Source organism: Limulus polyphemus, unplaced genomic scaffold (genome assembly GCF_000517525.1).
Source record: "Limulus polyphemus unplaced genomic scaffold, Limulus_polyphemus-2.1.2 Scaffold2086, whole genome shotgun sequence".
Classification (NCBI taxonomy): Eukaryota; Metazoa; Arthropoda; class Merostomata; order Xiphosura; family Limulidae; genus Limulus; species Limulus polyphemus.
Genome location: NW_013667696.1, coordinates 153,203 through 175,366, shown reverse-complemented (window position 1 = coordinate 175,366; position 22,164 = coordinate 153,203). Strand labels below are relative to the sequence as shown.

General features: G+C 33.5%; 1 protein-coding gene across 1 annotated transcript in view; it reads right to left on the bottom strand.

The window, feature by feature from the left end:
• Positions 1-439: 439 nt before the first annotated feature.
• The window catches only part of LOC111087384 (cilia- and flagella-associated protein 74-like), a 61,924-nt gene continuing 40,199 nt past the window's right edge, over positions 440-22,164 (bottom strand). The window contains exons 10-19 of the mRNA XM_022393840.1: positions 17,733-17,858; positions 16,786-16,945; positions 16,419-16,538; positions 5,944-6,111; positions 5,218-5,287; positions 4,292-4,440; positions 3,877-3,985; positions 2,582-2,685; positions 1,957-2,316; positions 440-682 (exon numbers count right to left, since the gene is read on the bottom strand). Of these exons, the coding sequence (XP_022249548.1) occupies positions 578-682; positions 1,957-2,316; positions 2,582-2,685; positions 3,877-3,985; positions 4,292-4,440; positions 5,218-5,287; positions 5,944-6,111; positions 16,419-16,538; positions 16,786-16,945; positions 17,733-17,858 (1,471 nt within the window). The 3' untranslated portion in view covers positions 440-577. The remainder of the gene's footprint in view (positions 683-1,956; positions 2,317-2,581; positions 2,686-3,876; positions 3,986-4,291; positions 4,441-5,217; positions 5,288-5,943; positions 6,112-16,418; positions 16,539-16,785; positions 16,946-17,732; positions 17,859-22,164) is intronic.

The window sequence follows — 22,164 nt, the reverse complement described above, 5'->3', positions numbered from 1 at the left end:
AGCTGTAATTCCCAAGAAAAATACTTTTTAGGAAATGTTCTCTTTTTTCAGTGAGGTATGAATACAACAATAAGTAATTATTAGCACAAACAGCTGCCCTAGGGTGGCGTTTCTGCTAGTATGTTGAAAATATTCAAAATGTTATTAGAAACTGGAATTGTTTTCTTAAGTATGAAGTCAAATCATTTGTATATTCTTATTTGTTATTTTCTTCTGCAATAAAATGCTGTTCTAAAATAAATTTCCATACAAACATCCAATAGAGCTACCGTGAATATGTCTTGTAGATCTTTAAGATTAATTTAATTTCTATATTACATGGCTATGTCAAAGAAAAAATGTCTTTCACAACTGGTTGAAAAACCGAGTCAATAACAGTAATATTTACTTGTATTTTTTGTAGTAAAATATCTTACAGTTCAGTGTTAGCATAAAAACAATAAATTATTCAAAGTGTTACAGAGGAAAATGAAACTCAATTTTATAGACACACACACACATATATATATATATATATATATACACACAAAATAAAAAGGAAAATTCATAGTTTTTCAAGTAAAACATACACAGTAATTTAACGCATTGGCAAAATGTTATCCACAGTCAAGAAAATTTCGTATTTGAATATTGTGTCAGCTTTAACCACCAGGTACACAACTACTTCTGAGAACACTGAAACCTAGGAAAATAAAAAATATATAAATTAATGTGTACAGAATACAAAAAACGTTGCATCTCCAGTATCTAAATATATCTTACTGTCATATGTTGAAGACAAAAATAGGAATAGTACCTAAATGTGTGATAAAGCAATCAACAAAATGAGTGATAGGTTTCAGTTAACATATTTATGCTTTGTAGAAGATGAGAAAGCTCTCAATGATTGAGCTCCAGCAGTCTGGTCACTTTGGAATAGTGCTTCCATAAATGAGGTTGAAAAACCATGCTGTTTGATCAATCAAAGAATAATTGTAAGGCATCAAATAAACTGGTAAGTGTTAAAACAAATGAAAAGTTTATTTGAATAAAAAAAAAAAAGAGGAAAATTAATCAAAAAGAATCATAGAAAGTAAAACCCAAGTTAAAATCCAATGCAAAAAAAAGAAGCAAAAAGTACTAAAAAACAAAACAAAATTACTTTAGTAATTTTAAAACACTAGGCTTTTGCAGTTCACTCAACAAATAGAACTTAACGACATCAAGTATTTATTATAATTTTGCATGAATAGATCTTAAAACAAATACCTTTTCTCTTTAGCAAAGTAAGTTAATACAGATTAGTCTTATTTCTACTTGCTGCTAGAAAGTGCATCCAATTTTATATATATTGTGGACTGTGGTGTCTGTCTCCCGTTTATGGCAGCTGCTTCCTGCGCTGCATTTTGATAAGCTGCACACAGAGACAAAGCTTAACATTCACTTTTGAAATGATGGGAGAATATGCATGAATAATGTTGATGCCAAATTTTATTTTGCAAGCAGGTTATTCCACACTAAATTGTTAGGAATTAATCACACTATCATTCACATTTCAAAATGTGATATAACTTAAAGAATGAAAATGCAAATTTACCGTATGTTATTGTTGAGCGGCTCTTAGCATGACTGAAATGCTCAACAATTACTTTTCAAAGTGGGAGGTATAAGTAGCTCAGAGCTTTGACTCTGAATGAAACCAAGAGTGCAACATAATTAACCTTGAAATAATTTAAATTTAAGGATTAACTTAAACTTTTCCTGTCACTTAGGACAGGTACTTTTGCTCGTGACCTATATTAACAAATAATAGATTAATAATTATGATTCACAACAATAGTAACTCTTCTCTCAGGCAGGTTTAGAAACAAACACAATTATACAAATATATATATTTTAAAGACAAGGAATGTGGTGATGTTTGTAGAATCTTTGTGTGTGTATATATATATATATATATATTAGATTTATACTCACTTGATTTTCATCCACAGGGATATCAGATGCCTTCATTAGTTCAGTAGAATGAGGAGCAGATGGGGATTTTAATGTTTCTGATTTTATTGAGCAGAATTCAATTTTTTGGGGGGATTTGGGTAGGTTTGCTGCTTTGGGATATTTGGATGTTCGTGGTGACTTAATGACAGGCTGGGGTTTACTTGAAGGGAGCTTGTATGCCTTCATCATCTTTGGGGAATGTGAAATTTTAGAAGGTACAGGCGACCATTTGACAGATACAGCAATCTCATCCCCTTGAGGAACTATTCCCTTGACTGGTTCAATAGAATATCCTGCCTCAGTTGCCAGTGCTAATTCTTCAAATTTAAATTCTACTCCCTGAGTCAAATAAATTACAAGCAACAGATTTAATTTGTCTTTTTGATCTTGAAAATGCTCTTTTAATTTGGTTTATAAAGAAGCTGACTGTGAGTTAAAAAAAACAAACAAAATAAAACATACTCCATAAAATATTACAATCGTATTTCTTGGGTTTATATAAATTGTTAATCAAGAATAAGAACTTTATAAGGGTTTTATATGATGCACTTAATTCAATGGCCTATTTCTAGTCTTATAGCTAGATAATAAAGGGTTTACATACCTTTTTGATCTTGATTTTTTCACTTTTTACACAGCCAATCTTAAATTCTGTTATAGCTGAATTGTTTGATGAAGCCAAATTAAAACAAAATCTTTCTCTTATATCTGTGATTAGAAAAAGCATCCTGTATTTCTGTTTTCAAGCATAAAAATACAATCTTTGAAAAAGATAAAAGAAAGAAAACAATGCAAAATCTAAAAACCATATAATGTTGTCAGTTTTCATATACTAAGTAATATTGATCCAAAATCAAGATCTCAATTTCTCCATTATAATTTCCTTATATACTCACAACAATACAACTGCATTATGATCTTATCTTTTAATTTTCATTATAACTAAATTTAATTCCATATTTAATGTAACAACTTAATGGCTAATAGATATGTTATACTAGAGTATTCTATAATAGTTTTAATCACATTATTCCCACTGGCCCAATACAGATTTCCAGCAAGAGCAGTGTATAATAGCATTTAAAGTATATTTTATTTGTAATATGTCAGTATTAATAACATCTTTTGTTCAATACCAAAGCTGAACAGTCCATCTGGCCTTACAACATGTAAAGACTTAATTAAAATGTTATTTTTATCGGTCATTTCATATGGTGTATGATGGCTACATTGGCAAAGTGTCATACTTTTATGAATAATACGTACAGAAAAAGTTCAGAGCTTAAATTGTCAACATTTAAACTAACTTAAAATTACGATAAAAAGTTTTATATTAATAAATAGTGTGCAAAGTTTTTAAAATATAAAACTCAGACAAACCATTCATAATAAAAATACAAAAATAAGAAAGTCCAAAACTTATCCAAAACATATTTGTCAAACCAACAAACAATGGTATAAAATGGTAAAAAAAAAAAGAAGCTAAACTATGAACCTTTTGCTAAATAAAAAAGGTACACAATTTTTCACAGAGTAGGCTTGGTGTTTACACTTGAAAATAATGAGTTAAATCAGTGAAATGTTGTGTTCCTTCTTTATATATAATTTTGAAAATATTACATCATTTGCTGATTAATAATCTAAGTCTCAATATCCTCAGTACAATAAATATATATTTGAAGCTTTTGGTCCAGAATAAGGAAAATAAATACCAAAATATTTTCTGAAAGGTTCCGTTGACTATATTTTCTTGAGAAAGGTAGTTTGAGAAATTTATATTTAAATACGTTTTGGTACAATTTTTCTGGAATAGTAATTCTAATTAGTTGAAAAAAACATTGCTCCTGCTTTATATTTTAAAAATAATATTAAAAGTATATAGGTTAAGTTACAACTCACCAGAAGAGGGCTTCGGGGGAGTCTTGTCATGTAATTGTTGTTTTAGTCCACCCATCAAATATACAATGTTTTCACAACAATATCCCTCCAGACTAATGGTACACAGTGGCTGAATTAAAAACTGACTTTTAGATAAAGAACACATTAGGTAATAACAGAAATGTAAATGTATGCACAATTCTATTTAAGCTGTTAAGTATATATTCCTAAATAAAAAGTATTACACCTTTTGTTATACGTGTATATCTATATTACAAGGTTTGTTTATTAACATTATCATAATTTTTTTCAACATACTTTTCTCACTATATATAATGAGAAAAGTGTTTTAGGTGTTTTTGTATATATACATATATCTGTGTGTGCGTGTTAGAATTACAGATACAGAACTGAATGAGACAGAAATATGTTCAACCTTTTTAAAAAGTGTAACTTCTAGTTGTCCTCTGTAGCATCCAGCAACATTAGGATTGAAGGTAAGAAATATTTGCTCTTTGCTTTCAGCAGAAATGCTGACTGAAGAAGCATACAAAATAAAAGGTAATTCCCTTGGGTAATAGGAGCCTAAAAATGTCCAAAACGTTTATCTGATGAATAAAAACTACTTCCTTTACCTTAAACATCTTATTAGTAGGATATACTGGATTAGCAAATACAGCTACAGCCACTTGCATTAATTATGATATCAAACTCTTAACATCTATATGTTAATTGTTTTAGGAAAATTTCCAAAGGTTACATCTTTGGTTAGTTTTGAATTTTTGCAATCCATGCAGACATGTAGCATTAGTATTAAATAAGTGTTAACATTTTCACTTCTATCTATTATGAAAAAAACCTACAATAACTATTAATAATAATTAGTCTTAACTATGAGCAAGAGGCAAGCCACTAAAGCCTCTATGACCACTCTGCCTTAGGTCATCAGTTGAGTATCCTCGCTGTTAGCAGAGTTTTTGGCTCTTAAAGTTTCACACAGTCTTTGGTAAAATAAGATCACTAGTATACACTTATCTCTTGGCCATTACCATCCAAGCACATATATAAGATATTTTATACCTTACCTTTGAGGAAGCTACTAAAATTAGAAGAAACTTTTCTGACATAAATTACTTATGTTACCTATAAACACCTACTAAGCTTCTAATGAATAGTTTACAAGTACATAAAGGTAATAAAAATAATTTTACAACCACAGATGATCTCTTTTTTTTTTCACTGATTTAACTTCTAGCTTTCTTATGTGCTTAATACTTACCTTTATTGTGTATAAAGATAACCTAGAGAACTGTTTGTTTGCAAGAACATATCAATTAAAAAAATAATTAACTTCTAGCTTACAATGTAAAGTTTTTTCTCCAGAGTTAACCTCACACTTTATCTCAACAGGAACACAAGTTTTGTTTTCAATCTGAGAGAAACAAACAACAATCATATAGCTGACCCGCAAATAGTTAAATAGATATCTAGCAATAATATCATGTAGGATTCCTGACAACATAATTTGAATTATGTACATATATTTTTTTCTTCACTGAAATGAATATTTTTAATCTGAATTTTTTTATACATATGTACATATTTATATATGCACAGCACCTTAATTCTTAATTAGTTTGATACTGAATAGTGCACATATAGTATTTTAACAATTTTAGGTGTTTCAAGTCGCAACAAAAAGCTGATACTGAGAACAGAGGTAAGCTAAGATACCATTAGTTTATTTTTTAATTTAAATTAAGAAATGTTTTTAAAAGTTTAACTTGAATGAGAATACAGTAACAATAGAGGTTAGGATGAAAAAAGAAGGAAATAACTGGAGGTATTATTTTTGTTTTGTATATTGAATAATTAAAAATATATCCTTTTATAACTATTTTTACTTTTACTTAATGCTGTGATATATTATATTTTTCATATTTAAAATAAAGAAATAAAACACTTAAATATGCTTATTCCCTTTCTCTCTTCCTAATCCATCTTTCATAGTTAGCTAAAATAAACAATGTTACAGCATAATCTAGATATTAACAGTCGATGATAAAAAATAACATCTTCACTACAAACATGAACAGTCTGTCTGACGGTCTCCTCAATCATGACCCAACCAAACTGCAGAATAGTATCAGAATTCCAACAAACTTGAACCTGTGGTTCTACCCCAGTTCCTTCTAATCTCAGAACAATCTCTGTAAAGACTGGAGTTGTCACTGACACCCTGATTTGGTCGTAGTACTGAGAAAGATAAAGCATACACTATTTAAAAGTTCAGAAGAAGAAAACAAATATATTTTAAAAACTGACTGAAGAATTACATATTAAATGCATTATTACAGACATGTCATTCCTATCAACATACAATTGACACATGTTGGAGTCACAATTTGTAATCAATTGAAACCATATGGGGAATTTATTAATGTTACAAAACAGTAGTAAGGAAAATACAAAGAAAAGTAAATAAGTTGGATAATAATAGAGCATTTTGTATGCGAGCTCTTGTTTAATGCAGAACATTACATATTACTTTCATGCTTCTATACAGTTTGTCAGTGTATGATTATGGAATATTATTCTAAGCATCCTGTATTACTTTCAACAACTCTCATCAAGTTATTTGGGTGCTTTCTGACATTCTTAGTGTTAATTTTTAAACCTACAGCCTCCAAAATGTTCATATTAAGACCTTGTGCAGGTCATGCTATAGTTGTGAGTGTTCCAACAGTCTCTTTAATGTCAAAATATCATTTTACCAGAACACTGTACACTTAAGATCACTGTCTTGCTGGAAAATTAGCCTCTCTCAATGAGGGAATGGTATGATGGATCAGAATGTGTCTGTAGTTGACGTGCAGAACCAAACTTGTACTGATCCCTATGTAGACGTTGTACATCCAGTACAACATACTGTTCTCATCATTGCCACTGAACAAACTGTCATTGTTTGTTGATGAACAATTTGAGCTTGGATTCATGTGCAAAGTGCTCATGTCACCAGTTTAGGTGGTTCCACTGTTTGTGGCCTGATGACCATTTCAATCTTTTAGTTTGGTTATTTCTTCTTAACAGCAGTTTTAGCAGCTACATGTCCATTCAGGCCACTTCATGCTAACACAAATCTTGCTTTTCTTGGGGGAACATTCATATCTGTATTTAAAGCAAGGTTGTTGGCAAGATCTGTACTCAACCCCTATTTATCTCATAGAAAATATACCCTGGGATACTTATCATCACTTTTGGAGAATTTCGATTATCTACCTAGATCATTCTATTATCAATAGGACCAGCTCTATCCTCTTCAGCCCTTCATACAGCTCCTACTAAAACATTAATTTTGCTGCAGTTTTTTTGCAGGGATTATGGGCATAGTATGACTATTTATATTTGTATAGGCTTTAAGTTGATGTGGCACTTTCTGACTGTTTGGATGACAACCAATCACAGTGTAAACTATTGTTATATGCTACATTTCTAATCTTGTAATTTTTTGAATTTAGATATTGACTAGAACAAGCAACTCCTAGAATATTTGGGAATATTAGTGATCAAGAGACATTATAAAGTGTCTAGAGACTAGACTACAGATATGATTATGAATGAACAGTTAATTTAAGTATAGAAATTAGTGGATAAGTATTGAGTCAGTCAGTTTAATTCAGTATTTGGATCCATGTTAGTTATCATGTACATTCAGTTACTTAATTGATCAGCTGAAACTGTACAAGTATGTTTATTTTTGCATCAATGTCTGGAGCAAGTAAAAGAAAGACCTTGGAAAACAATGTATCAGGTGTAAATAATCAATGTGAGTCCCACTCCATCCTGAACCACACAAACATGACCAGAAACAAAATGACTCCAGTAGGATAAAAGTCACAAGTAGTATAAAGAAAAAATAGATACAGATAGGTAACTTCAAACCTATGTGTAAAAAAAATGGGAAGCCAATGGCCAGTTTATGGAATCATGAAAATGGAGGCATTCAACGAGAAATTGCTAGGTATCTACCCTACCCCAATCATACAGATGAGGTTCCTCATTCTGTCCTCAGTATTACAAGTCATAGGATCTCACGTAAAATCAAAACTAGCATATATAGTGTATGGTGGACAGGGCAAGTGGGCAGTTAGTAATATATACATCAATCCCGCTCAATAAGTAAACAGAGTGCTATACTGCAAACAATGGGAATTACAATCAGGAAGTAAGCAAATGGCATCTGCTTGTCAAACTTCTAAATCAACTGTAGGAGACAGGAAGTACAACAAACTGAAGCCAGACTTATGGGTCTGAGTCTAAGTCTCACGAACAGGGAGTCATCCTGTACACAGTATTATAAGCAGGAAAATAACGACTCTAACTGAACCATCATGCACCCAGCATTACAAGGAGGATGTGGAATGCTTGTTCAACCATAGAAACAAACATATGGAGAAATATATATATATATCTGACGTAATATCCCAACTTTGTTTCTTGCTTTTGGTGTCTAATGCTGAGCGATGTTTTCGGAGCAACCATGACTTTACATATTTTTTTGGGTTAAAGCGTGGAAGGGGCAGTCCAACAAGTTTAATAAACAAAAGTGCCAAAATGGTTTTTGTCATCAACAAAGCTCTAGTTGGGGTGAAAATCAAATTCATCTGCGAAAACCCTCGTTCACATTCAACTGAAGAAATGGGAATAGTACTCAGAGTATGTTTCAAATGGAATTTTTCCTGAACCATCTTTTCAATCAAATACTGATGAAATCCATGAATCATATCTCTTTCACTTAGCTGAAGTCTTATTGATAATTTTCTGACCTCCATCTCGCCGAATGTTAAATAAGCATCAACATTTTCAGGCCAATGTTTTTTATCAAACATGCGTGCACACTGTGCTATATCACCATCTTCACTATCAAGCAACCTATTTTCGATCAATTTTTTCAAGGTTCTGTAAAAAGCTTCTGTATCAATTGGAGAATCCTTATTGCAACCTTTGTTGTGAAGTGAAACTTCCTGGAAGTGAAGATTTTTGGCAGCTTCAGCAGCATTTTTATAATATGGGCCTGGAATCATTTGTCTTTCTTAAAACATTTGTACAAGAGCTTTTGTCTTTTGATCTGCCTTGTACAAGTCTATACCATGCTTTTGTAAGTCCAAACTCAATTCAGATAATTCTTGGAGAGAATCACACATCAATCCTAGATCCAATAGAAATTCTGTGCTTGTAATTTTTTGCTGCTCTTTTTTGTCTCTTGTAGAATCATGTTTCGCTTCTTCGAAATGTTACACTAATGCTTCATAGTTTTCTCAAACAGCTGAAACTGACCAAAAACTAGATGCTACTATCAAGTGCTTAAAATTCAGCCAATTTTTAAAATTTGAATCACCAGCAAGTTCGCACACACTTTCAGTTCTCTGCTATTTTTGGCGATGCATGATACAAGACATAAAGTTTATCTATAAACGATTTAAATCTGTTGATCCCTAGACTGATTTTACAGTGTCACTGACCAACAATTGTAATCTGTGATTAGCACAGTGCCACACAATTACAGAAGGAAATTTGTCTTTCATCAGTTTCTTAACTGTACTTTTACTCCCCAACATCACAAATGCACCATCACATGCCACACACAAAGTAAATAACTTTTCAGGTAGTCTTCATTCATTCCTTGAGACTGAAGACAATCAAGTAAAGAATCAAAAATTCCTTTTGCAGTAACATTTTCAAGTTCGATCAAGTCCAAAAATGAATTTACTGGCAAGTTCATTCCATTACCTGAGATACAGATTTGAATGTACACTATTAAGATAGATTTTTTACTCAAAGAAGTTGACTCGTCGATTATCAATGAAATTCTACTTTTCAATTTAGTAACTATATTAATTAGTATTTTTTCATTTCATCACTAATTTAATTCACTATGTTAATACATGCATTCGTTGAGTGAAGGATACCAACTATGTCAATTCCATTTAATTCTTGTAAATCTATTTCACATTCAAAATTATGAAATGATTGGTTTTCTTTTGCTACCCTATAGGCTGTGCAAAAAATTCTTACTGTAATCACTTTCAAATACACATTTTCAATGGTCTCTTTCTCAGCTTCAGCCAACAGTTTTACCATAGATTTATGTCCCACGGTTCCTTGTGATCGAAAAGTCTTTCCCGCAAAGACAGAAGCTTTCACCAAAATAAGTTATTTCATTGTTGGACAATTCTTTAGAAACTTTCATTTCTGCTTTCGTTTCCACTCCAAAAGTTCCAATTTTATGGCAAGGTGTACAGACAAGTTTCTTATTTCTAATATTCAGCCAATCATACTTCCTGCAAAAGTTATTTTTTTAATCGGCAGTCCAGCAGCTAGGTCAGTTGTTATCAGATAGCTCGTGGACACTGGATGGACCAGGAACAGAAACTGTCACTGACACCTTTAATTCCTGTTCTTGGGGTCACTTCTTCACTTATTCTTATTTATTAATAGAATGTGACGAGAAACTTGTAATTCATTTCATTTTTAAGTTGGAGTATTTTTTCAAGATGCAATAAAAACGATATACACTCCTGGTCACCATAAAATTACAGCACATCAGAAGAGTAATGCACACCCACTCAAGTTGGCATCACCACCTTGAATGAGCATATCAGACCAAAATGGCTTATTCCCGAGACTCACATGCATACTTTTATCTTGGCTGAGAAAGTGCTGTGCGATTAATGATGTTAATCGTCTTTGTCCACTTTGTGACTTATTTTATTCGAACAAATGTACAGTCCAGACCCACATACCAGTCAACTTGGCTTGTGATCACCTGTTTCCCAGTCCCAAGCAGTCTCTTTGAATTCAGTATTGTGTCCACCCAGGCTGGCTCTTATCTGTTGCTGCCCAATTGAAACCTGTCAATCAAAGTGAGGCCACTACTGTACATCGACTGATATTGGCCACATCTTGTAGGTGTTAAAACCAGGTGATTATTGATGTTCCCTGTTAATTGCATGCTAATCCTACCTGATGCTTCACACCTCATGCTGCACAGATGATCATACATATATGATCAAACAAACAGTATGTTTTCACATTACTTTAAACTTCTGTCATTTCCAAAACTTGTAGTTTGGTGTCTCTTTGGTCTTCTTGTGAACAAAAGATTTGCTCAAAGGGGAAAATTTACACCTTCATTTACATTACTCTTTCAAGTTTTGTCACCTTTCTCTCCATTTCACAATATAAAAGAATGGTGCCGGTATGCTATACCGATGCTTGCAGTCTCAAAAAAAGCCGTGTCTATATGCCACTAATGATCTTGCAGAACATCCCATCTCAAGAGTGTGCATTATAACCTTAAAGGTACCTGATATGGGGTTTATAGAAAAGCAAACCTGACCAGGCAACACACACCACTGAAAGGGATCCAAATATATATTGGAGAGAAAGGAAGCCCCTGAAAAAAAACATAGCAGAAAAATACACCCAAGTAAGAGTAGAACCAATGCATGTAGAATCACCACAGGAAGTAGATGATATCCATGAGAAAAGGGCACAACTAAATGGTGTATGTAATGAGTAACAAATGTATAGGGAGTAGTCCAAATTCCAGCCTGGATGATCTCCTTCAGAGGACAACAAAAACGAACTGCTAGAGACATAGTGATATGTCAAATTTGATGAGACACAATAAAGTGATGCCCTTCCGAGGAGAGGGAAGAGTAAGCCAATCTAATAAGCTGACATACCCAACCTGTAAGGATGATGGGGAGAGGTCACGTGACACAGAAGGATTCCAGGGAATAAACAAACAGGAACCATGAAAGGAAGTCACACAAGCCACCTAGCATTGTAGAGCCCACACAAGACCCTGCAGGCAATTCGGACCTGACCTGGAATAAATATATATGGGAAATATAGGAAAAAGAAGTAACATGTGGTGTCAGACCTTGTCTTCTTTCAAGGGACCTGACAAAAGCCACACATGAAATCAGAGAGTGGGAGTGGTGGGATGGAAGATGTCCAAATGAGATTGATGAAGGAAAGAATGAGACAGAGGGAGAGGCAGAAGTGATGACAATTGTAGAGGCTTCAGGAAAGGGAACCAAGGCTGAACCGACCAAAACAAAGCCACCAAGATAACTCGACATGGAGTGGTGTGGACAAAGAAGATGACTTTGGGGAGGAGACATCTAAGTGGTAAGGCATAAATTTGAAGGCCAGTTTATTCCTAACTGAAGGCATCTACCCCTAAAGCCTGAGGATAACGAACCAGATACCAGAAAGATAGCAGTTTGTTGTTAAGATTGGTAGAATATGCATCTATCTGTGGGGTTCCCAGACAAGAGCATAACCACCAGAAAACTTTAGGATCTAGGGACCGCTCCATGAGAATGACTGTGTAAATGCCATAACCAATCTACAGCAAGATGTAAAACACCGGGAATATGGCTAGTCAATAGCTGTATCTGGTGTTTGAGGGCCCAGAATAGGAGTTCTAGAGTCTGAAAACAAAGGGACCTGGATTTGGTTCCCCCTTGCCTGGTGATGTATGAGATCACTCTGGAGTTGTTGGAATGCACCATAACCATTTCCCCTCCCTCAGGAGATGGAAGAAATGAGACATAGCTCAACAAATAGCTAAGAGTTCCAAAACGTTGACATCAAGCCAGGATTTGAACAACGACCAACTCCCAGATACATCTTGTGTATTAAGAGATGCACCTCAACCCATAAGATTCATTGGTAAAAAGATGCAGGTTTGGAAGACTAGGTGGAAGAGGAAAACAAACCAAGCAAGGTCAGTTTGAAGGGAAGTAGGGAGTACCACTGACTGATTCAAGCGATCCAAGCTGAAGTTGCATCGATCACAGAATTCCCACTGCAGGGAATGCATGTGGGCATGACCGAGGGATATGAGAGCTTCCAAGGAAGCCCACATCCCCAAAAGAGATAGAACCTCTTAAGATGGAAATGGAAGAGAATGAGAGGATAGGGCCTTGATGACAAACTGCTCCATATCCTGAATACATAGTGGAGAAGGCTGGGTCTGACTGAGGTGAGAACTGAAGAAAACTCCCAATGAACTAGATACTGTTTTGGGAAAAAGGATGGACTTCTCCATTTTGATTAACCAACCCACACAAGCTGCCTCCTCCAGGAACAAACAGGTGTGCCAAACAGGAAGGAGCCACAAGAATCCAGTAATCCATATAATGATGAGATCAAAGACCCAACAAATTTAAATGTTGAGCAAGGGCCTTGACTTCACGAAAAAAACATATAAGGAGCTGAGGCAAGCTCGATTGGAAGAGCCCAGAACTGGAAAACGAGTCCCTTGTGGATGAACCAAAGAAAACAACATCAGGATGGAGATGGGAACATGAAGGTATGCATCTGCTACATCAATATTGGTCATCCAAAGACATGGAGTGAAAATCCAACAAAAGGATAGAAACAACTCTTTGGTGAAATGAGAAGTATCCAGAAACTGATTTAGATGGGAAAGGTCAATGATGGGTCTTCAATCCCTGGTTTTCTTGGGGACAATGAAATGCCAAGAGTAAAAACCTGACTGAACAGGAAGCACTGAATCAATAGCTTCCTTCAGAAGAAGTATGCAACCTGGCCACATCATTCAAAGAATCAGGATGGCCCCCAAAAATGGTATCACACAGAAACAGAGCCATTCTTAAGGCTCTAATGCAAGCACCTTTTAGGTACACAATAACATACACAGTGATCATGATTCCATTTCTTTCATAATCTACAATACCTGCCATTCCTCCCATCTTACTCAAACAATACAGGATTTCTCACATATAGACTTTTCAGTCCTTATTAGCAAAATTGATGACACACTACCCATAATGCTAACTTCAGCCACAAACTCCAAAGAAATAGACGATCATGCCTCCCTGATTACCGATACCACCTTAAACACAATCAACAATACAATTCCCAGTAAAACTATCACTCCCAAGCTAAATTCATAGAAACTTACCCCATAAACAAACAATCTAAATTACAAACAAAGAAGGCTTTGCCACCAATTCATAAGAGCCTGTAGCATTTCAGTAAACAAACCTAATAAACAACACTAATAATCAAGTTAAAAAGCTTGTTAAAATCCTGCAACAACACAACTGGGACACTTTCTGCAAATCCATTGACGAATCCAAAACCAATATTCAGCACATTTTGGAATAAATTTAAAAAGGTCTGCAACAACTCCACAAGCTATATTAATGCTAATATAATATACAATAACAAAAAAGAAAACCTATTTGCATACTTTTACACCAGCACTTTCACCACTCCAAACCACTCTACATTTGATAGTCAATGCTTTAATACTATTAACAACCACATCAACACCAATCACACCATTTTTAATCATCATTTCTAGTTGACCTATTCATGCTACAAGAATACTGTGATTATTACATGCACCCTATCTCTCTTATAGAAATTAAAATCATTCTCAAAACAATTAAACACACTGCCCCAGGCAACAAAGATGGCATCAACAATATGATCATCAAAAACTTTTCTGACAACATACTAAATCACCTAACTGCCCTATACAACATATCCTTCTTTTCCAGATACTATCTATGTGGAGTACATCACTTGCTACCACATCCAGAGTCAGGGTGTATTAAACAAAATAGCAACCTGGTGCAATTAGTGGAGAGTACTTCTCAACCCAATCTAGACATAAGCAATAGCATTTCATAGAAATTTGACAGACAAAACAAAAAACTCAGACAAATTAAACTTACATCGTACAATATCCACATCACTATTAAAACAACTGCCAAATTTTTAGAAATCACTAAACTCACACCTGCTATGTATCATTCACTACAACAACACCCTGAAAAAAAAAGCACTACACTGGCATTCCTCCACTGAATCGGGGGTGTGTGTGTGTGAACAAAGGCTGTAATAGTCACTCAATCATTAAAATCTACAAAGCCCACATCAGATCTCTATATGAGTGTGTGTGCTCCATTACTTGTATCATACCTGACACACTATACAAAAAAGATCCAGCAGCAACAGCTCGCCATCATCAAAACATCTTTCCATCTCCCAAAATACACCCCGCAAACATATGTCAACAATCTTACTGATCTATCTCTCATTAAGGATCGCATTAATACATTAGTTCAAAAATTCTACAACAAAGCCCAAAAAAAGAAACAGCCAAACAAGCACTTTCCCCAACTTCACATCCATACCTTTCACATGGCAAACATACATATCTCCTCTTAACTATATAAATAGTGTTTAACCATATGCATGTACTAATCAATCATTCTCTTTTGGGTTGCATATTTTGGGAAAAGGTCAGGTAGATTATTTAGCACCTGGCCTGTGAAAACAGGTTTTTTCCACGCACTCTGGTTTCCCCCCTGCAACCAAATTAACAAGGGCATTGGATAATTTTATTTGTTTGTGGGGAGATGAACCTCACAAGTAGCACATCTCTCCCCAACAAGTCCAAACAACAAAGCAGCCAGGTCAATATGGACACAGCCGATGAAGAGAGTCTCACCAAAGTGACCATGGAAGGGTTCTGAGGTCCTCTAAAAATTCATCGGGAGAATGACGAAAGCGTGCAGACAAAATGTGCAAAGGTAACACAAAAGGTTAGTAAGTGTAAGATGAATCCTTGAAAACTGTGCCTGTGAAAATGATACAGAAGCTTCAGAATTAGAACTCCAGAGGGGTAACAGTGGATCTAATTGTTGGGGATCCAAATAAGGATTTGAAGAGCAATGAAATGATAAAGCATGTTGGTCAGAAACTCAAGGGGTTCGAAGCATATTAATCCCTGAACTTCACTGTGATAATCATCGCTGTGCATTAACCTCAATTTGAGGTAAAGGGTAAACACCAAATAGTCTGAGTGAGGGATCCCACACAAAAAGGAAGGAGACAGGACAAACATTAAAAATGTAAGAAACCTGTGTAATTAAGTGGAGGAAAGAAGTAGAAGGTCGAAACCTCCTCCAAACATGCAGGACGTGGCCATTGGCGAAAGAAGTAGCAGGAAAAAAGCTGTCTAAGTCTTCCTTGTCCTAAGCATTTTCATAAGCCTGATTAGTATATCTACTTTAATTAGTGGCAAATAATAATGGCAAGAAAAAATAAACTTTTTTATACGTGGTATGTTGATTTGATGGAGTCAACTTGTGGAGCTAGTGAAACTGAAGTTTCTTAAGTAATCATTACATCATTATCATATCAATAGTTAAAAATCAAATCTGTGTCATACATTAAACATACTCTATGGAATAAAATGGGATGAAAATAGCTATAAAACTTTATTTTATAGATTTTTCAAAAAAAAGTTATGTCTTATCCCTTTCTTTCGGAAGTTAATAACAAGCAATCCCGAGAAATTCACAAAACAATTGCTTACATCAAATTTTGTGGTTTTAAGATCAAGTATTTTATATTTGTATTTCATTTTGATAAAGTCTGAAGACAAAAAAAACAACAAAAAACATTAACTTTTACTTTAGAAGTCAAAATGTTTTATCTTTCATTACCTTTTGTTCAGAAAATGGAGTAAAGGCAATTCTGAGAAAGTGAGAATAAGAAGGAGGAATTGTTCTAAGTGCATTCACAAGCTGAAAAGGACCATAATCATCTAGCAAAGTAGAATGGAGCTTTGACATTATGATGAAAGAAAAGAAATGAATGAAATTATATATGAAATAACATATACAAATACAGAATAAAACAGACAAAACATATAGAATAAATGGAGTATTTCATATTGTCTCATACTCTATTTATTCAATGAATATAAAATGACAAATTTTAATCCTACACATTGCTTATTACAAGATACAATATGACAAATCTTAATATTAACAATACACAACATAGCTTTTGACATACAAAAAAGGATACTTTTAGAGACTCTGTTGATTGATTAATGAGCTGAAAGGCCCATATGACTCTCTTTCCAATGGGTACTTTTCCATAATTATGCAACTTGTTTCCATCCTTTACCACAAAAGGGGGTTGTACTACTGGACAGTGCAACTCAAGGTACAAAGTATTCTCAACACTTAATATCAAAAGAGAAAAAGGTACATCATGTGGCATATAAGTTTTTAAAACTTTATCAGAATTAAACAACAAAACATTATAAAACTGTAGTGTTGGAAAAAAAAACTAGAAAATTTATTTAAAGATAGAAAATGAAATACATAAAAATAATTTATTAATAACTTAATCCAAGGAGTCTCATTATTATAGTTATTTTTTGAAAAAAAATATTCGTATTGAGTTGAGATTATTTTAATTCTGTACAAACTGAAATGTTACTAAATATATATATTTTTCAAAGATAAGCTTCTGAAAATGAAAAATACTTTCTATTTGAATAACATAATTTATAATTATCCACTAAAAATACTTTATTGATGGATTTTCATTTCTACATGTCAGCAAACTTATACTTAGTCAATTTCAATTCACTATAGAACAAGTTACAGAAAGAACATGCATGGAAATTTATTATAAATAAGATTTGGGTTGCAAGAATTTAAACTAAAGCCATAACTTCAATAACATAGGAAACTTTCCTCAAGGAAATTAATATTATTATTATTAATTTTTATGTTAACAGCAAGATCCTGAAACAAAGTTAAGGTTGTGCTGTTTTGTATCAGAAACAAGCAATTAAAAATATTACCAATGAAGTTGGAAAAGTAACTTTATCACTACATCATGTTTAGTAAAAGCACTAAACACACACACACACATCAATAAATAACAATAGTATATAAATTCATTATAAAGTAAAACTATAAAAAGGTTTTCATTTTGAGCTATTTAAAGATGTCACATACTTGTACATTGGTTTTTTCAGAAGCGACAAACGTGCATGGGTAATAAAGCATGGAACTGTATACTTTTTCACTATTGGCTTCACATTTTCCAACAGAGACACAAGACCCAAATTGTACATTGATGACCTAAACAAAAAATATGAAAGAAATTAGGAATTAGGAACAAGGAAGAAAAAAAAAGATAAAAGTACGTAATAAAGAAGAAAAAATCCATGGAAAAAAAAAGATATAATTTCAATTTAAATAGCAATCTCACATGTATTCTTGTCAACTTTCTAAATATATTTATAATTAGCATATATATATATTTCTTAATTCATTAAATTATCTATGAAGAATTAAATTTATAAGATGTAATCATTTGACTGGTGGAAAACCTAAAACTCAAATGCTTCTCTGAAAAATTAATTTAACCTGATCTAATGAAAATATGTGAAGTCATAGGGATTAATAATCTAGAGCATAAACTTAAAAAAGATGGTATTTTTGAATTCTGTAAAAGATTGTAAACATAGTTAAATTCTATGTATGTAGATTATGAAGAAATTTCTTAAAATTCTTATTAATAAGTAAACATAAACCACTGATTAGTTGAAAGTTGATTAATCCATATTAAATACTATTAATACTGATATGAATGTCTCTTTTGAAAAATATTTCTCAATTCATATCTATAACTTCAACAATCATTTTAATCATCAGTTGGTCAATGCCTCAGGATAAACAACATTAAAGTTTTGCCCTGTGGTGCAAGAATTAACAGATTGCTTGGGTTACTAACTCTAGAACATCCAACATACAACTGTCCACGAGAGAAACATGGTGACAATAGGTTCAAGCCAATCACTTTCAGTGAATGTCTTTGAACCTTGTTAATAGACATAGCAAAACTTAAAATGATTGGAAACTGCAAGTGTTTAAATTCAAAAGGAGTATCTGTGGGGATGATGAGTACTTTTGATATGAAGAGATCCTCACCCTTGGAACTTCTGGTGAAGATTGTGGCCTCCAAAACATGAGGCAATAGGTGTTTGATGCACAGTCTAGTGCCATTGCAAAGTTTTGGAGGATCCAATTATGGAGAAACATTATGGGTGCACCTACCTTGAGCTCCAAGTTGTGTGGAGGAACACCAGGAAGTTCAAGAGAGTTTAACATTTCTGTTGGATAGTACATTGCCTGATCAGCATTTATCCCATATCAACTGACTTGTAGCTTTTTTTTTTGGCCAGGTAATAGTTTCAGCATGGAAGAATTAATTTCATTTACTGCTTCATTTTTAAAGGCAAGAATTGCTCTTTTACAAAGCCACTTGTAACTTCTGAAGTGTTCCTTGACATTGGGGAAGACCTTTGCTTTTAGCTCATCTTCAGTTGTGACAATTTTTCCACAAGGGATAAGTATTTGATTATCAGACCTGTTAACTGGAATGTGACCATTGCCAATATGAGGTGTTAGAAAATTGGCCTGATGTTCAATAAAAAAGACCAAGATTTGATATTGTTCTTTATGTCATGCCTTTGTGTCATGAATCTTTTATCTGCCTTTCCCAGCTCTTTCCATCGTTATGTAAGCTCCTATCAAGTAAATTAACGTTTTTTGACTTTATTAGACCCATTGGGCCATAAAATATTAAACATCTCTCTTTCTTTCTTGCACACTGTGCATTTGCCTGATGAATACATAGTTATTATCTCTGTGGCAAGGCAAGCTGCTAGTACAAAGGTTCCGTGAGATACATAAAAGAACTCTTATGTGAAAGGTTTGTAATGGGTCATGAGATTTTGAGTTGGATAAAGGAGGAGTAATCTAGGTTAATTTGCTCTTTGATGGAAAGTTAGGTAAAGCTTATACAGATCACACAGTGAAATATAATTCTACTTATCTTGTGCCAAAGTTAAAATTAACTGATGAGATCCTTGTTTTAATAATAATGCTGGGGTCAACTTTATTGTTTGTACTACTTCTGTGATACCCTTTTGATAATCTTTAACTGATTACAGAGCATCTTTGTTTAGTCTCAGGTGCCTGCATATCAAATATCAGCTGATTTGAATAAATACTCACAGAGATGGTGCTCTCCATATACACCACCTTCAGGGTGATTAACATTGTGTAGGTGGCCAGCAGGAAAACAAGTAATTCATGACCATCCATGGGCCAAGTGAAGCGGCCATGCAAAAATAGGTTTGAATCTGTTCACAAATGTGGCCATGCATAAGGAACAAATAAACTTAAACCATCTCCTGTATAAAATAGATAGTAGATAATATAAATAAAAAATTGAAATGATCCCCAAAAATTCATGATAAAACCAACTGTGACAAAAGAAAGCTGAAAGACATGAATTGTTTAAGTACCAGTATTTTTTTTTCAATTTACTTCAAATATGTATGTCATAAACCTTAGGGTTTCATTTTATTACTTCTGGCTGCCCATTATGTAAATTCACAATGTGTATAAAGGATAGGTGTGTCTTTAGTTAGATTAGTTATATTATGTTTCGTAGAATATTTTTATTGCAATAAAAATAGAGTTTGATGAATTTTGTGCAACATGAATCCAGGGCTATCAGTGTGAGCTGTTCCTGATTTGGAAGCAACACACTAGGGTATTTTTAACCAAAAAACAATAAGATTGACTATCACATTATAACACCTTCTATGGCTGAAAGGGTGAGTATGTTTGGTGACATAGTTAAATCCCACAACTCTCAATCTGCACAGATAGCCCTCAAGTATTTTACTGCATTTACCTTGGTTATTGTAATTAGAGTATTAATATTTTTACGTTTTACTGCATGATTTTGTTGTTAATTTATTTTTTATAATCATAAACATTAGTTAATGTACTTAAAAACTACCTGTTCTATACCACTACTTGACTTTATGATTAAATAATAATGTGTGACAGCCATATATGTCAGATTTTGTGGTACCTGGAGGTACCATATTTATTCTCTTTCATTTAGTTTAAAAACGTACACTGTATAGTTTATCATAATTTTCCGATATATGCACTTTTATAGCACTAGCAGAGTCTCATATGTAGAAGACAAAACAAAGTAATTGTATGTGCTGGTTGCTATTGATTATTTCACTAAGTGGGTTAAAACTTACCCATTGGCTTGATGAATTAGCATATCCATCGCTGATGTGTTGGCTGAACAATAGATAGCACAATTCAGAGCACTTGAATACATATACCAAAAGTGTAATTTCAGAAGCCAGTTTTTTTATGAACATTTAAATTACTGGGTATGGTGGAGACATGCTTTATTGCATCACCCCTAGTCCGGTAATTTGGCTGAATTGGTAATACAAACTATTAAGTAACAGAACAGAATTTCATTAGTTATTTACCAAACATAATCATGTTTGACATGGGAATACAGCTCCAAGTGGACATGATGTATTATGTTATCAGGTAGGTGGTAGTACTGCCGGTGTATGGATGGTTTGGATTATTCAGCAAAAATTTCAAATATCTCCTCAATAGGTCATTAGAACTTTCCTTTTATAGCAATTTCTATGTAATGGTCAAGTCACAAATTCTGGGAATGTTTGTAAACATCAGAGCAAAAAGTTTGAACTTCTTGTTCTTCCTTTTTTTGCTTCTTTTTCATTGCATGATAAATCAAAAACCGAAACAATGGTGTCAACCAAATTCACTGAAGTAGCATAGTTTCAAATAGAATATTTGCTTTTATAAGTATTATTAATTAGTAGTAATTAAAAAAAAAGTTTTTGAAGGACTGATATTAGTCATCCATACATTGAGTTCCTTTTTTGAAAAGTTTTTTCTTTACTTGTGCCCTTTAGAACAGATGTGCCACAGTGTCTGTAAGAATCTGTGGAGCGAAAAGGCAAAAGAGGTGGTACAATAAAGCAGTAAAAGAACAAAAGGTATGACTTTGGTACAAGCTTGTGGTTTGGAGGCAACTCAGCTCTGGATTTACTAATTCTTAACTCATTCTCTGATAACTTGGTCTATCAAACTATGGGCTGCAGTGTTCACATGATGCACGTAAGCTTGTTGATAAGCTGAAGCCACATATTTCTAATAAACCTCTCGAAAGCTGGGTAGGTCAAGAATCAGAGATTGAAGCTGATGAGTCATATGATTTGAAGGTTGGCTGTTATATAACATCTTGATTCAGCTGATGAAGAGAAAAATGCTGTAAGTACTTCTTTGACAATCTGTAAGGAGTAGGATGAGGAAAGAAGCAGCTCTCATGGTCTACAGGGAAGCCAAAGGAGACCTGATTATTATGGCTGGTATTAACAGTAAGAATAGCAGATAATTACAGTGAATTCATCTGCACTACTGAAAGAAAATGGCATTCTTACTTTCTGAGCTACCAAGCAGTGTTTCAGGATAGGATATATATATATATTAGATAATGTGATAGCCTCTTGATTATCATAAAGTT